Source organism: Chaetura pelagica, unplaced genomic scaffold, assembly GCF_000747805.2.
Source record: "Chaetura pelagica isolate M959 unplaced genomic scaffold, ChaPel_1.0 scaffold150, whole genome shotgun sequence".
Classification (NCBI taxonomy): Eukaryota; Metazoa; Chordata; class Aves; order Apodiformes; family Apodidae; genus Chaetura; species Chaetura pelagica.
In genome coordinates, this window is record NW_009952052.1 from 3,192,824 (window position 1) to 3,208,000 (window position 15,177).

At 38.2% G+C, this 15,177-nt stretch overlaps 1 protein-coding gene across 1 annotated transcript in view; it reads left to right on the forward strand.

Annotated features, from left to right (window-relative positions):
• Positions 1-15,177, forward strand: part of CD109 (CD109 molecule) — a 75,613-nt gene that overhangs the window by 27,027 nt on the left and 33,409 nt on the right. Inside the window, exons 6-14 of the mRNA XM_010003537.1 lie at positions 3,510-3,549; positions 4,185-4,269; positions 6,459-6,559; positions 7,598-7,729; positions 8,585-8,694; positions 10,417-10,656; positions 10,986-11,087; positions 11,172-11,234; positions 12,537-12,713. Coding sequence (XP_010001839.1) covers positions 3,510-3,549; positions 4,185-4,269; positions 6,459-6,559; positions 7,598-7,729; positions 8,585-8,694; positions 10,417-10,656; positions 10,986-11,087; positions 11,172-11,234; positions 12,537-12,713 — 1,050 coding nt within the window. The remainder of the gene's footprint in view (positions 1-3,509; positions 3,550-4,184; positions 4,270-6,458; positions 6,560-7,597; positions 7,730-8,584; positions 8,695-10,416; positions 10,657-10,985; positions 11,088-11,171; positions 11,235-12,536; positions 12,714-15,177) is intronic.

Below are 15,177 nucleotides of genomic sequence, written 5' to 3' on the forward strand. Positions count from 1 at the left end.
CAAAATCAGACTCTACCTAAGCTCTTTGGAGTTGTTTGGCTATGTATTCACTAGTTTGCAGATGAGTACTGATATTTATTCAGGATCTCACAGTGTGAATACTGGTGACATTGGTGAGATTGCTGAGTTTCTGGAGACTGTGCTGATGGATTTGAGAAGTCCGGGCATTCATACAGAATTTTATTTCAGGGTTTATTTCTTCTTGTGAAAATACAGCACCAAAGTGATCGTGAAATGCTTCCGTTAGTTCTGTCTGGATAAAAATCTGTTTTATTTAGCTGCAAAGCAGAAGCTGAGGAGTGTTTCTGACACAGGCCGTGAGGTGGCAGGGCAGCCACAAGAGCATGTGCCAGCAGGGAGCTTTTTCAGGGCAAAGGCCTGAGGCCACACCCGGAGTCTTTCCTGATGCTATAATTGGTGACACATGTAAAAGTCAGAAACAAACAAAAAAAAATGGACTTAGGCTAGATTAGTTTCCGAGGCTTTTGAATGCTGAAGAAGAAAAAATGTTGGGGGAACAATTTCTGTATTCTTATTTGTTTGATTAGACCCAAGCGACTTCAAACTGGACCGGTTCGTCACAGCAAAGCAAAATCTGGACTGTAATTGTTAGTGATTCTTAGATGTCAGGGTCTACAGCATCTGAAGCTCAACTTCAGAAAGGCTTTATCATCCTCATGTTGTCAAAATATTTTTATGAATCTCCTTTTGGCACAGTTTTCTTAATACTCCGGGCAGCGTGCACAGAATGTAATAGATGTTTTGCAGTTTAAGGAATGCTGATTTAAAGCAAAATGCTAATGGGCTGGGAGGGTGGGTGTGTTTAAGAAGCAGGAGAAGGCAGACAAAAACCATGCTAGAATAAAGCAGAGCTGGAGACAAGTGGAATAGGCATGGTGTTTTCCTATCTTAAAAAAAAAAACAACAACAAAAAAAAACCAACACAAAAATTCTCTGTTGGGTTGTGTATATGACTAACTGCTTGTCTCAAAAGCCACCACTCCTGGAAACTGGCTTAACAACTTCCAGTCCAAAATATTTGAACAGTACTTGCCAGAGAGACAGCCCTGCCCTGAGGAACTATAATGATACGAAGTGAAGTGCTGTTACTTGTCATATTCCAAACCAGTTTGGCTGGAAAGTGTGTGTTAGTGGGAAATCTGGCTTGGTGTTCAAATAATCAGGATGACCTAGTAGGGTCTTTTCCTTCCCCTGCACTTTGAAGCATAGCTTGCTTTCTGCCATAAAAGTCATTTTAGAGAAGGTGCAGCCAAGAGCACTAGTCTCACTTTAATCTCTGTTTTCTAGTGCTTACGATTCACTTTGTTTTTTATTCTTTATTTGTTGTTTGTTTGGTTTTTACTTCTAAGGTCATGTGAGACAAAAATATAAATTTTAAAGGAGACGCTTTTTCATCCTGCTGGCTGGTTCATTATTTGCTTAATGGCACAGGCGACACATATATATGCTTAGCATTGTAAATAAAAGATGTACAGAGAACCAGACATGAGATAAATTAACTACAGGTTATTTTCCTAAGATACCTGTTCCTAAGATTGCCTGATTGGAATCTGATTGTGGACTGTGTGTCAGTGCTGTAACATTTTGTGTTGAAAGGATGATGATCAATCCAAATGTGCAGATTCTGCACATATCTTTTCAGACCTAGGAATATAAATACTGCAATTATTTCATGATCAGTGACTTGAAATTGGTAGCAACCTAATTTTTACTTTGGTATAAGTCTTGTGCTAGGAAAAGTTAATACAGAGTTGTAAAGGGCTTGGTCTGAAATGCCTAATTTGCAAATTTGTTGATCAGGTAAGAGTTATAATTGTTTCCAGCTTCAATCCTGGTCCTGTGTTTTTTTCCCACAGGAATTGTCAGTATATCCTCTCTTGCCACAGACACTTCCTGCTGTCTGACATTCCATGGTGAAAAAGGCAACCTGACAATATGGTTATCCATACTCATACTCCTTTTCCCCACATTTCAAACCATGCTCACTGACATACTCCAGCACATATGATGACTTGTAGTGGTGGTATTGTTCTCAGCAGTAATTAAAGTGATAAGACTTCAGAGCTCCACATCAGCATAACCTCATCATGCAGTTGAGCAGCAGCTGGCAATATTAACCTTTCAAAATAGCCACCTCCTCGTGACAGACTGTTGTCTGTCTTGATCTTTCCCCTGTTTTCCAGAAGAGTCTTAAATGAAGAGACAAATAAGGCTTTCAAAAGGAGCCTCTCCCTTCCTGTCCATTGGGAAGTGGAGACTCCTTCGGCTTTTCAGCCCATTCTGCCAGCCCAGCTGAGCTCAGATTTTCCTCTTGGAAACTCATTGCTCCAGTGTAATCCATGTGTCAAGCAAATCTGGTGAGATTTAGAGCTCCAGTTCCAGGCAGTGGTGGTAAATCATCTCAAGCCATTGCCCTGCTGATGGCAGTTTTTAGCATGATGCTGTAAAAAGTCACGAACAAGGGTTAAATGTCTGCAGACAAATTATGTGCATGCTTGGTGAGAGTTACTTGCACTTTAGCAAGGAAGAACATGTGAATAAGGCAGCCAAAAGCAAAATTTATGTGGCTGAGTACCATGACTTTTTAGGTCAATTGTCATTGTATTGAGGAACAAAAAGAACAGCAAAATATTTAATTATTAAGAGAGTGAAAAAAACCTTCAAAATTAATTTCGCAGTGTTGTGCCATATGTAGCCTGATGTGTCACATCTCAGAGATACACCAGCATGTGCTTTCAGGTACTCTCCTGAGGAAAATCAGGAAAGAAGAGAAAAAATTAGAAAAAGAGGAAGGAGAGAACACAAGTAACAACATATTGCATAGGTGTTTGTTTTGTTTTGTGTTTTGTTTTTTTTTTTTCCATCGGTTTTTAACAAATAAGTGAGATAGGAAGATATAACCCAAGAATATTTCTGCTGAAGTAAGTATGCACTGTAGACTGTACAAAAAATGTAGCTGCCCTTTGAGTAAATTATGACTGTCAAGATTATATCTGGTTTTGAAATGTTCTTGTCCTCTGGAGAAACATTGTAGGAGCTTCCCTTTTGCATAGAGATACTTGAGTTAATTTAATAAAGTTTCTGCTGGTGACTCAGTCATGGTTTTGTACTAGCTACTTGGATATTTGGTTTTTTGGTGTGGGTTTTTTTGGTTTTTTTTGTTGTTGTTTTTTTACAGAAACCATTTGTGTGCAGATGTCCACAGATCTGAAGCTCTCTGAGCTCTTCATTATACATACTTAAGATCTGCTACATGTGAGCTTCCTGCATCCTTCCATGGTGCCAGTAGACGCTACTGATTCCTGTAGGAGTTCCATATCAGTAGCTGATAATGGTTGAGACATGATTTTAAATCACACAATTTCAGAAATTGTAATTTAACTTGAATACATGTGGGATTTGGTCTAGAAGGTTAAGCTTGCTATTCTAACCACAGTTGTATGTATGTTCTTATATGTGGGTTTTTGTGGTTTGTTTTTTTTCAATAGGGCCAAGTTCATTATCAGAGATTTAAAGTAATGGAATATGGTAAGTGTTACTTAAGGCCATTTGTTAGTGACCAAAATTTGTAATTGATTCTCAATTAATTCAGAGTTAAGAGAGAGTAGCTTTCCTTGACTAACAAGAACCTTTTGAAGACTTCCAGAAAGCCTAATTTCCAAATCTCTTTCTTCTCTGACCCTTGACTGTCCTGGGAAAAACATAATCTTACCAGCTGCCCCGTTTAACTTGGTAGTTTTAATTACTTACTACTGTAGTGTCTGGATGCCATGCAACCTTTAATATACTTACCTTAAGCCTGTGAGATGCAGTTCCTGTCCCAGTTTTCACAGAATTGTGCAGGCAATGTATTAATCCGAAAATATCTGTGTAATGTCTGATCATGAAGCTTGCTGATGATTCTGTGAAGACTGAATAGGCTGAATGTTCTATATTTCAGCTTTGCAAATTTGTATACAGGCTGCTTTTATGATGCTTGGTGTTCTCCTTTCAACAAGAAGTCAGTCTGAGGCATGCATATGGTTCGGTTAAAAGTACATCTTACCTTATATTCCTTAGGAAACTGGAGAAGTCCTTATCATATTACATCTTCTGCCCATATCACTTAGAAACCTACATTATCTCTTACTTTCTGTAATTAATTATTTATATATTTTTTTTAGTTTTACCAAAATTTGATGTTACAATAGCAACACCACTATACTACTCTTTGAGAGAGGAAGACGTAACTGGTGTTGTCACTGCAAAGTAAGTAAATAATTGATACCAGTGTCACCTTTACTCATAAGAATATTATTTTGGGCTCTAAGTGCTGAAGTGAAAACTTAGGTTTAGAATGCTAAAAAGTGATTTATACTCTAAATTAGTTGGTTAGCTTCCACTTCTAGCTACTGGATTTTGTTGTAACAATGTTAGATCTTCAGACTTGTAATTAGATTTTTGGTTTTGTATTGTATCCTGACTATTGCCAGGATATGTTAGCTACTTTCTTCATAAAATTGTAATATATTAAGGCATTTTTAGTTCTTAGGACTCTCTAATGGTGCTCTCCAGTTTATCGTGTCAGGATCTGTTGGGAGTATAACTGTATTATTAGATTAGTAGGAAAATTACGTGAGCTTGTATGCATATCCTTCTTGATCCAATTTATCCACAGTGTGGGTTTGAAGTATAGGCTTCTCCTGCATAACAAAATATCTATACCTGTTAGTGAAGAGTTTCTCTTGAGAAATTCAGAAGAGACTTCACTGTAGACTGCTGTGTAAACAATATTTTATTTTTCAGCTGAACAAAAACTAGACAAAAAATGTAAAGGGCATTAATCTCAAAAAATAAATTAGTTTTATTTGGGGAAGATGAGAGCCAGATAGAATTAGCCGATAGATCCATTCAAGGAGTCCTGAAATAAAAGATTTTTCTTGGGTTATTTAATTCCATAAAATATATACCTTCTAAACAAGCACCCCATTTATAAGTGAAATTAAGAAATGATTGATTAACAAGCTATTTATATTAAGTGTTTGAGTAACTGGACTTTTGAGTAACAGCTTCTTTTCCTTGAGGGAATGCAACCTGATATTGTAAACCATCTACATTTTTCCTAAGGAGCAATTTAAAAAAGAAAAAAAAAATCCATCAATTTTTTTTTCCTCATTCTGTTTTGCTTTTGGAATCTATTATATACTGATGTGAATTTGGTTGCCAAAGTAATTTTGGTCTTCCACAGGGTACTTAGCTACTTCATTAGGCCCTCATAAAGTATTTGGAAGTGTATCTGTCTGCTGCAATAAATCCAGACTTGGACGTCATTGAATTGTCTGAGACTGAATCTCAGCAGTGCCAGTTTTACTGATACATTGTAATTATTTATAGGAAGTGACTTCATTCCTAGTGACTGCTTTTATAGGCATAATGCCTCTTTATACAAAGAGTTTATAAGTCCTTTACACTTGCAGTTGTCATAAAACATTTTTCTTTCTTATCTCTGGAGAATTATTAGGTTAAGTACAGGGACACGACCCAATGGCAATTTATTACTGTAATTAGGTCTACTTAGAAAGGCTGAATTCAGATGCAAGACAGTGTGGTCAAGAGTTCTTCCTGTAGCTGCACTAGTTTGTTATTATTTCTTTTTGCTTTTCAGCTTTGGTATTTCTTAAGTGGTTGCCAACCAAATCCATAATGACTTAAAGTACTTTCATTTATCACATCTGAAAGCATAAATAATGATAGACTAGAATGATTTTGGGTGTGTTTCCCCCACCTACCCACCTTTATCTGTACTTCTCTAATGTCTGAATCTGGTAATGTAATGGCTACTCTTATGTATGACTTTGAAACACTTTTTTTTTTTTGGTTTATTAGGATTCACTAACTTTAGATGGCTAATGGCATTCTAAGAGGTGAATGCATTACAGTTTTCACATTTGTCATAGCTGTAAATTATGTTTGCCATGTAATAATGCTATGGTTTCTTTGCACTGTCATCATTAAATAGTTTGCATACAAGTATCTTCATAGGTCTCATTTTGTATTTTCAGCACTTGGGAAACATAACACTTGCACTTCCAGGTGCTGTTTTAACTTCACTGTATATTACTTATGATGCTGTTATGATTGGTGTTCTGTTCACTAACTTGCTTCCAGCGTAGCTTATTGTAGTTAATTTTTCTACATTGTACAGCCCATAATAACAGTAATAGGTTTATAGAGCATATGTGAAGGAAAAAGCAACACTTTGCACTTGCTTTCTATCTTCCTCAGGTTTTGGACTCCTGATTTTAGTGACAATAAACTGGTCTTATCAAAGTACAAATGTGTTGTAGCCATATTTGAGACCAGGGAAAAAATATATTAGTGGAATATTTTGCTTTCAGAACTGTTCAGGAGCCCAAGCCCTGGAGGTGGTGCATTGTTTTCACTTTGGCATGTTTCAGGTACACGTATGGAAAGCCAGTGAAGGGAACTGTAACAGTCACTTGCCTTTCTGTCTCTTACTGGACAAACAAGAGGAACATAACAACAACAATGGAGGTGAGTCTTCTGTTAGGGATTTGCAGTGTTGTAGACTCCTTTTGTAGGGTAAATAGGCCTGGGACCGTTACTGAGCTCAGCTGGCATGGTCTGTGCAGTGACTTTCATGGGTAGAGTTAAACTCTTTAATTTCTGGAACAAAGTAGCTGTAGTCAGACTGCCTGTTGGGAATGAGTCTTGGCCTCTGTGGTTCCACGAACTGTTCCTAGAAGTTATTTGGGAGAGTGCTAATTGGCCCAGGTAGGAAAACTTTCCAGGAGGCACTGCAGCAGTGTAGGTGTTGGAGGGCCCGTGTCCAGGAATGCTTCCTGATCCCATGTGTGTCCCTGCATGCTCAGCCCTGCATTACAAGGCCAGAGGAGACAACTGCAATTGTCTAAGTGGAGCTCTAGCATGGTAGACACCAAAGTGTTTTGTGTTCTACCTGCTAGTTGCCTAAAAATTATGCTGGAGTTGCCGTCCTCGATGTAATGTGGCACGTGAATTTATAAAGGCCTGCAGTTTTGATCTGAAGCCTTAAAAATGGCATCCTTTTGCAAAATTAAAACAGGATCAATTTCTGCTAAATGGTGTGCCTGTCGTTTTCTACTGGCTGACATTAGCAGCTGACTGACCTCAGTGCCTTCAGCAGCACTGAGCCTACAGAAATTCTGAGCTAGGGTACAGCTCAGAATAGGAGAGGGTATATCCCCCTCCTCTGGCAGGGACCTGTTAGCTGTATGTTTCTGCAAAGCCCAGGCAGCTCTGCTCTGGCCACGTACAAGTGGATACTCTTAGGTATTAGAAAAAGTGTAAAAAGTAACTTTTTCCATAAGGCATTGCTGACTCTGAAAAGTAGTGAACTTCTACTGGATTTTATAAAAATGGTTACTGAAAGCAAAAAATAAAGGTCAGTGTTCATTATTTTCTTGTGTTGACACTCCAGGACCTGCATGTGGGGAGAGCTACAGGACGTAACTGGAAATCAGCTGTAGTAAGTTAAAAGGGGTCCTTGACTTTCCTGGCTCACCTTTTTTTTTTTTTTTTCCTGCATTGCAGATAGATGGATCTGTGAATGTAACCTGTAACAAGCTTATGTTGCAAAACTTGAACACTGATCAGTCATGGCACCAAGGTGACAGTGATTACACAGAGCCAATAGAAATTATTGCGGTGGTCACCGAGTCGCTCACAGGTATGTGTCTGTGTGGTGTCTTCTGAGAGAAATCCAAAGAGCAGGTGGTGCTGGAAGAGGTTACTGCCATGTGGAAAGGCTTGGAGCACTAGAAAAGCATCATGTGCTGATGGGAACATGAACCATCTACATGTAAATATGCTATCTGAAAAAATGTATTATCTTAACTGTTGCTTGCCCAGCTATTGAATAGTGTAGCCAGCTGTTAACTCAGGTGAAGACGGGTCTATGCTAAATGATTTATTAAATAACCAAGAAATATGTTCAGATGGAGTCTTAAAGTCAATGACTTACCACTTCTGATGAGAAGAGCATAAAGAGCATAAGGAATTGCTAGCATTAGCCTGAGTCTTACAAACTGAAACTTAATCATAAACTTATCATATTAGTTTGTAAACCACACCAATAGAAAGAGTTCTCTCACCTCAGCTGCAAACTGAGCCCATTTGTGTGTTCATGTTCCACTGCATCTTGCTTATTGGAAAAAAATATTTTATACAAAATTTCTGCCCATCCCAGAAACTAGGTTTTATTACAGACTTTCTGTAGAAGTCTTGGCAAGGTGAAGTTGACTGAGTTGGGATTTGTGAGTTCTTTCCTTTTTTGTCAGTCTGACATAGTCTGTGTGGAATAGAGCACCATGTGGTATGCTTTATTTAGCGTGGTGGAAGACAGCACCAGTACTTATACCACCTATCTACTGATCCTTAGCTGCAGGGATGAAGAGCAATAGGAGTGGAAATGACGAAAAGTACAATAAAATTATTTAAAAATCATGGACAGTAAATAGTGTTGTTGCTAAAGGAATATGTATGCTAAAAGCATGTTGTCTAAAAACGTACAATTATTCAACAGGGAACTCCCAAAATTCAAGTGCCATCATATTTCCAAAGCAAAGTGACTATTTTATTGAATTTATGGACTACACTAGAGTTATAAAACCTTCTCTGAACTTCATAGCTACCGTAAGTTCTTTCATTTTATTATGATCTGTGTATGAACAAATGTTACTTCTTCTGTATTTTTGCTTAGGTAACAATTTGCTTCAGATTTTAAAGTATAATTTACAAATTTGTTTTAAAATTGCCTTGTTTTGATGATACATACCAGAAAATACTAAACTTTGAGGTCTTCACTCTAGAAAAAGATGAAGTGGCAAGGAATGCTGTTGTGTTAGCAGGATATATTTGAGTATAGTTTGTCAGTATTGTGATGGAAGAGAAATCTTTTCAGTTTCTAGCAGATTGTTTTCCATTGGATAACTGTGCTTCAAAACAAGTATAGTTACTGAGTCCCAAAACTGCTAATAATATTTGTATATGGAAGTGTGTATATACACACACACATGAATATATGCTTTATATGATGCATATACATATAACTAAGCAACTGTTATGAAATTCACTAAAACTCATCAAACCACATTGCTCTCAAGCAAAAGTGTCTTTTCTGCCTTCTCTCCTTTCTCGTAACAGCTTCAGTCCTCTCATGGAAGTGGTTATCTTCTTCATGCTGTCCATAATCTGTGTTCAGCATTTCTACATTTAGCAGAGGTCGCATGTTTGCATCACTGCATTTTGCTTGAAAAGTGGAATTGATTTCTGTCCTGGTTTGAGCCTTTAATTTGTAGCAGTCAGGCTAAAGACCAATAAAATAGGCTGAATATGCACTTTCAATGTTGATTGGCTGAAGCCATAGCTTTGTGCTAGCCTGATCATTTAGGTCTTTGTTTTTTGTCCTTCTAATTTTCCATGCCAGTATCCTAGTTTCTTCCAGCTCTGACCTACTTCTTCCTCTTCCAAAGATGAGCTGAGTGAGAGGTAGCTGAAGCATTCAGCAATGCTTTCAGCTGGCAGAGAAGGAGGTATCAGTTATGCTCCCAGAGGAGTGTGAAGGAACAGTTGCTGCTATCAATACCCAAGTGGAGGTCTGCGTATTTTGCACAGAGAGAGGACAGGAAGGTAGTGACAGAGGAGGAGAGGTACTGGAGTGACAGACCTCTGGATTGAAAAAGAAAAGGGGAAAAAAATTAGTTTTGTGCTTTTAAATGTAGAAGTTGAATTTTTGGAATGGAAGGAGAATGGTTTTACTATGGATGAGAATCTGCTTGAATGTGGAAATAAAGGTTGATTTAAGTTGTAGTGCTGATTGATAGATGCTGGAGTGAAGAAGTTACAGACTGTCAGTTTTGGGCCCTTTTGGAGTCTTCAGCTCATTTGATGAATCCATTAAGACATCTGACTTGGTATCAGCTCTGCTTGTCGACACATTTTTCTTGACATGATGTAATGTTAGGTTGTCCTTTGTGGTGGTGGTGAGATATAAATGATAAAATTAAGTATTCAGGCTTTAGGTAAGATATGCATAATTCACCTGACAGACAAGTATTTGCTACAAGAAGAGTAACTGGGAGAGCTGAAAGGCTGGTCACCTTTTGGGTTCCATCTGCTTTGCTTTTCTTATTTTTTTTACTCCCTAGAGTTATGAATAATTTTGCTCTTGGCTGACCTACCTACCTGTAGTTTAATCAAGGGATTAAATATAAAGTTACTGATGTGTCAGAAATCTGAGGATGCCCTTGTTTTTTTGATGTGATGTGAGTGCAAATATATTACCTGTTACATTACCTGTTATGTGTTGTGAATTTTAGACTACTTGATAAGCGTTTTCTTTCTTTTTGTTTTTAGCTGAAGGTGATGCGTTCTGACAGCAACCAGCTGACAGCTGAGGAGAGGCAGAATCTTGTCACTATCACTGTACAACAGTCGGACCTGCTTTTTCACCACTCTTCCCTTTCTCGCCTTGAGAATGAGGCAACAGAGGAGAGAAATCTGACAGTCCATGTCCTGAATTACACAGTCCCAGAAAATGGAATTATTGATACTGAGTTTCCAATCCTGTCTAATACAAAAACTCTGAGAGTTCAGGTATTGCTTTGTAATATGTTGCTTTGGAACAGCAACACACCAAATCAAGTGGGCTGTGATCGATGGTATACTGTTCCTGCTACTTGCAACAGCTGATACTTCATCTACTGTTAATTTCCTTACTTCATATTCATGTTAGAGCTGGAAAAAAAGTGGCTGTTTGAATGTGATCTAAATGCTTGCACCAAGATAGCAAGGGAAAAAAAGCAGATACCCAAAGCAAGCAGTAAAGTGACCTTGTACTGCCATTAAAGCCAAGATACTTCTGTAAACAGTAGCACACAGATTTTGCTCTTTTGTTAATAGCTTTGTTTTATATTTTCTTGTAGGCAGAGTTCCTCAGCAGTAGGACCGACATAGGTGTTTATGATGTGTTCAGCTCTCCCAGCCAGACTTATCTCCAGGTTAAAACAAAGAGCCAGGATATAAAGGTACAGTTTGAGAGAAAACTTGCCAAGATAAGAGTAGTCCAAGATACTCATCATGTTTCCATGCTCATCACATGTTTTTTCTAGGCTGGGAAGCCCTTTGAGCTGAGTGTTGCAAGCAACAAGCCAATGAGAGAGTTCCACTATCTGGTAAGTTACTGGTTTTAGATACAGGGACAATCCAAGATGACTTTTACTAGCCTGAGTGTTTGGTAAAACTTACTACAGTCAGTGGAATGTGATTGAATATGAGAGAGATTCAGTATTTTTAATTGTTTTAATTTCACCTAGAATGGTAATTTTGAAAGTTTACCTGCCATTTAGCTACCCAGCCAAAAGGTTACAAGGTGTAACTTAAGAGCAATACTGTCTCTGTGCAGAGCAGCCATGATGGGAGAAGGGGCAGGGGTGTCTCAGGAGCAGCCCAAGCTGGAGCTTGTCAGAAGGTCCTACAGAAGCAGTTGGCTGGTGGAGCCTGTAGGCAGATTCAAGGCTGTCAGGGCCAAACCTGCAGGCACAGAGAAAGAAGGCTTGCCTGCTGAGGAGACAGATGTTCCAGTGGGCAGGATAACATTGTTAACAAGGGAACTTCATAGGGAGCATTTTAAAATACATGGCTTGGCTAGTGGCTTGTTTAATGGCTCACTTGGGTTTAAGAGTTTATTATACATCATCATTGGTATTCCATCCTGTCCTTAACACATGCATGTCTTGTGCACAGTCGACACCTTAATAATAATGACAATGCAATTCTTTTCCTTTCAGAGACTTTAATAGTAAACTGGTTAAGGAAAACCTCAGGACAATATAAAACATAGGCATTTGTGTATTTTCTGAAACAAAAGATTTAAAAAATAGGGTGCATGCTGTCAAAGGCAGAGAAGTACCCTTCATGACTCTGTCTTCAGTAGTAAGTGGTATGGTCCAACAGAAACAGATGTAGAGTGAAAAAGTTGATGCTGAGAGCCTGAACTCCATATGTTTTGAGTAAAATGCAAACCTGTTCTTAGCTGGTACATGTTAGTGGACCTCAGTGCATACTCTCCATGGTGCAAAGTGTAGTTAGTTGGGGTGTTTGGGAGATTTGCTTTTAAAATTGTATTCCTGATCCAAACTCAGATGCTGTTATAGATGACCCTTATAACCCAAACATATTACTGTTGTATTTTTATGTTCTCATAGCAAATGTTGTGCTATGCACTCTTTGTAATTCTTTACTCGACCATAGTGATGCAGGAATTAAAACATTAAAAAAAAAAAGGTTCTAATATTTAAATATGACATTGCCCCCCTGTCTCATACCTAGTCTCATAGAACTGTTCAACCACTTAGGAAATTAACAAAATAAATCACAACTATATGTCTTTTGTTTTAACGGCTATTTGTATAAGGAATGGCAGAGCTTATGACATACTGAGATACCAGCAGACTGCTTTAATTTTTCCCTTTCAGGTGCTATCTAAAGAACAAATTATGGCTTTTGGCACAAAGGCTGCAAAAACATTCACTTTAACAGCAGAAAATTCCTGGGCTCCTTTGGCATGTATCCTTGTGTTCTATGTTGATGAACTTGGAGCAGTTGTAAATGATGCTATCACTGTCCCTATTCAGCCTGATTTGGATGACAAGGTACCTATACTGAACTCAAATCTGAGACCATGTTTTTGTCTGTTTCTTGTGTGGTAAAAAGTGCTTTAGACTGTAAATGTAAAATCTTCCTCATTGAGGTTCTAATCTGAGGTTTGTGTAAGTCCTCAGAAAGTCTTGATAATAGTGGCACAGTTAAGGTCCAGTTATAAATATGGGGCTCAATGTCTTTCACAGAAATAGACACATGACATCTCTTCATGTTTTTAATAGTTTGGTCAACTACTGAGCCAAATTGATCTGATCAATATAGTGGAAAGATACTGCTAAGTGCTCTAAGTGGAACTGTAAACATTTGTGATGACCTTGTTCTAGCCAGGCAGTGGTGCATGGGTCCACAGAAAGCCCAAACACAGCAGTGTTCTGAGGAGACTTTGCAGAAGGACCTTCCTCTCATAAGCTGTTGTTCCTCTTGGATTTCCTTTTTGAAAATCAGAGGCAACTTCTTTTGGCTGTCATCAGTGGATGTGATCAGTGTTCTATGTGGTCATGCATACTTTACCTCAAAAAAGCTTGAAGTGTGGGAAAACTGCTATTTCAGCAATTCATTGACTTTTCCAGTTTACTTACAAGGGTGAGATTTGGTCCTTTGTGAAAGTTAAAGCCTCACTGTGAATTTTTACAGGTGAGACTACCCAAGGACTTATGATATGTATACATTTTTCTCCCCTTTCTTTAATACTTTTAACCAGACATCAACAGGGATGCTATTTGTCTTATTCCTGCAAGCAACATTTCTCCATTTGCTTAATGATTTATCCAAACTCAGGATATGAGCGTTGTTGTCACAGGATAAGTGGAGAGGCAGGATGGTGAGGGAGCTGCAGGCACACATTTGTTTATTATGGCTATTATGTACCAGTGTCTGAAGAATCTAAATAAAGGGAAAACCAATAAGATAATTTAGTTAAAAATTGGAAATTTTAGGGTAGAGTTAGGAAGATTTTTCTAACCAGAAAGCTATAACACTTTGATTCAGGCTTCTGGAAACAAAAGTCTTTCCATTCATTGCAGTGTTCACAAATAAGACTACAGTATATTCTGTGGCAATGAGATAAGGCCTGATCTTGAAAATACCAGTTTAATTAAATGTAGTTTATGATGAAAAACATGATCCTAGTATCTATACAGACAAGATAAAAAATTGAGACAATAAATTATAAGAATTTAAGATCAGTATTACCGTATGTGCTGTAAAGACTGGATGGTGAAAGATACATGATAAGGAAAAAACTGATCTTACAGGCTTCAAAATTTAAAATTTCCCCAGTTGAATACTAGCTGTTGAAATTAAATACTCTGTCAAGCTACTTTTCTCTGTAAATGAGTTGGTAAAATTGAGTGTACAGACCTACAGTGCCACAGTGTTCTTACCCACAAACAGTCTGATAATGTATAGTGAAGCACATGATGCTAATCCCGTTTATGTTGGCAAAATTAGTATATTTGCTGTTGCTCTCTGATTTTCATACTGAATATGAAAGGAAGATGAACACTACACTAGATCTATCAGAGGAAGCATGTGATGAGGCTATAGATTCAGACATCTAAATACATGTATTTACATGTAGGTTCAGGAAACAGTTGCTTGAATGCAGACATCTAGTGTCCTTTCAGAGGCCACAGGTTATTCAGGATGTTATCATAGGATGAGTGGATGTTTCACAGGCCTTATGGGAGACCTGTCCCATTCTGGCATAGGAGCTGAGTGTGCTGTGGGACATCTGAAGTGGTTCCAGGTACCATCAGGTGACTAAGTCTCTTTGTATGTGAGTTATGTGTCTAATGTCAGTTTATGAAAAATCAGTTGTCCAAGAAGAATGTGGTTTTAAGTTACTCTTCCTGGACTCTGGTGCCTGCTCTGGAATGTTTATGTGTCCTGTTTGGCGGCACCAGCGGACACATCTTGGATACCTTCAAACATCTCAGATCTAAGTGCCATGTAACTGAACCCCACTCACAGCCAGTTCAGCCAGTGGAACCTGTAGGACTGTTTTCTTCATCACTGCTTGGATTTATGCTTCATGATGAGCCAGACTGCTATCTAGTCTCCGTTATTTCTTCTGCCTCTGTGTAAGATGAGAGCTTGAACACTGGACTGAAACGTGGACAGCTAAGTGTAGCTAAATTAAGTGTGGAGCTGAATTCTATGTTTAGACTTTATAGAAGAGGTGTTTTGATGAGGGAAAAGAGTTAAATTGTTTATTTAAAACAGACATTCTGCATCGTCATCTGGTACAGTGGGAATGGGACACGTTAGAAATACCATAGCGCAGGTGACCCTTTCCCTCTTCAGTTCCTGGTGGAAGGTAGACTGATGCTGTAAAGCCTGTTTATTACCTTCTTTCTTACCCATGCACCTATTACATATATCCCTTTTCTGTATTGATCTCACTGTGGAATACTTTGGTGTAATCTTTGAGGGCTGTTTTTTTTTCCAAAATAA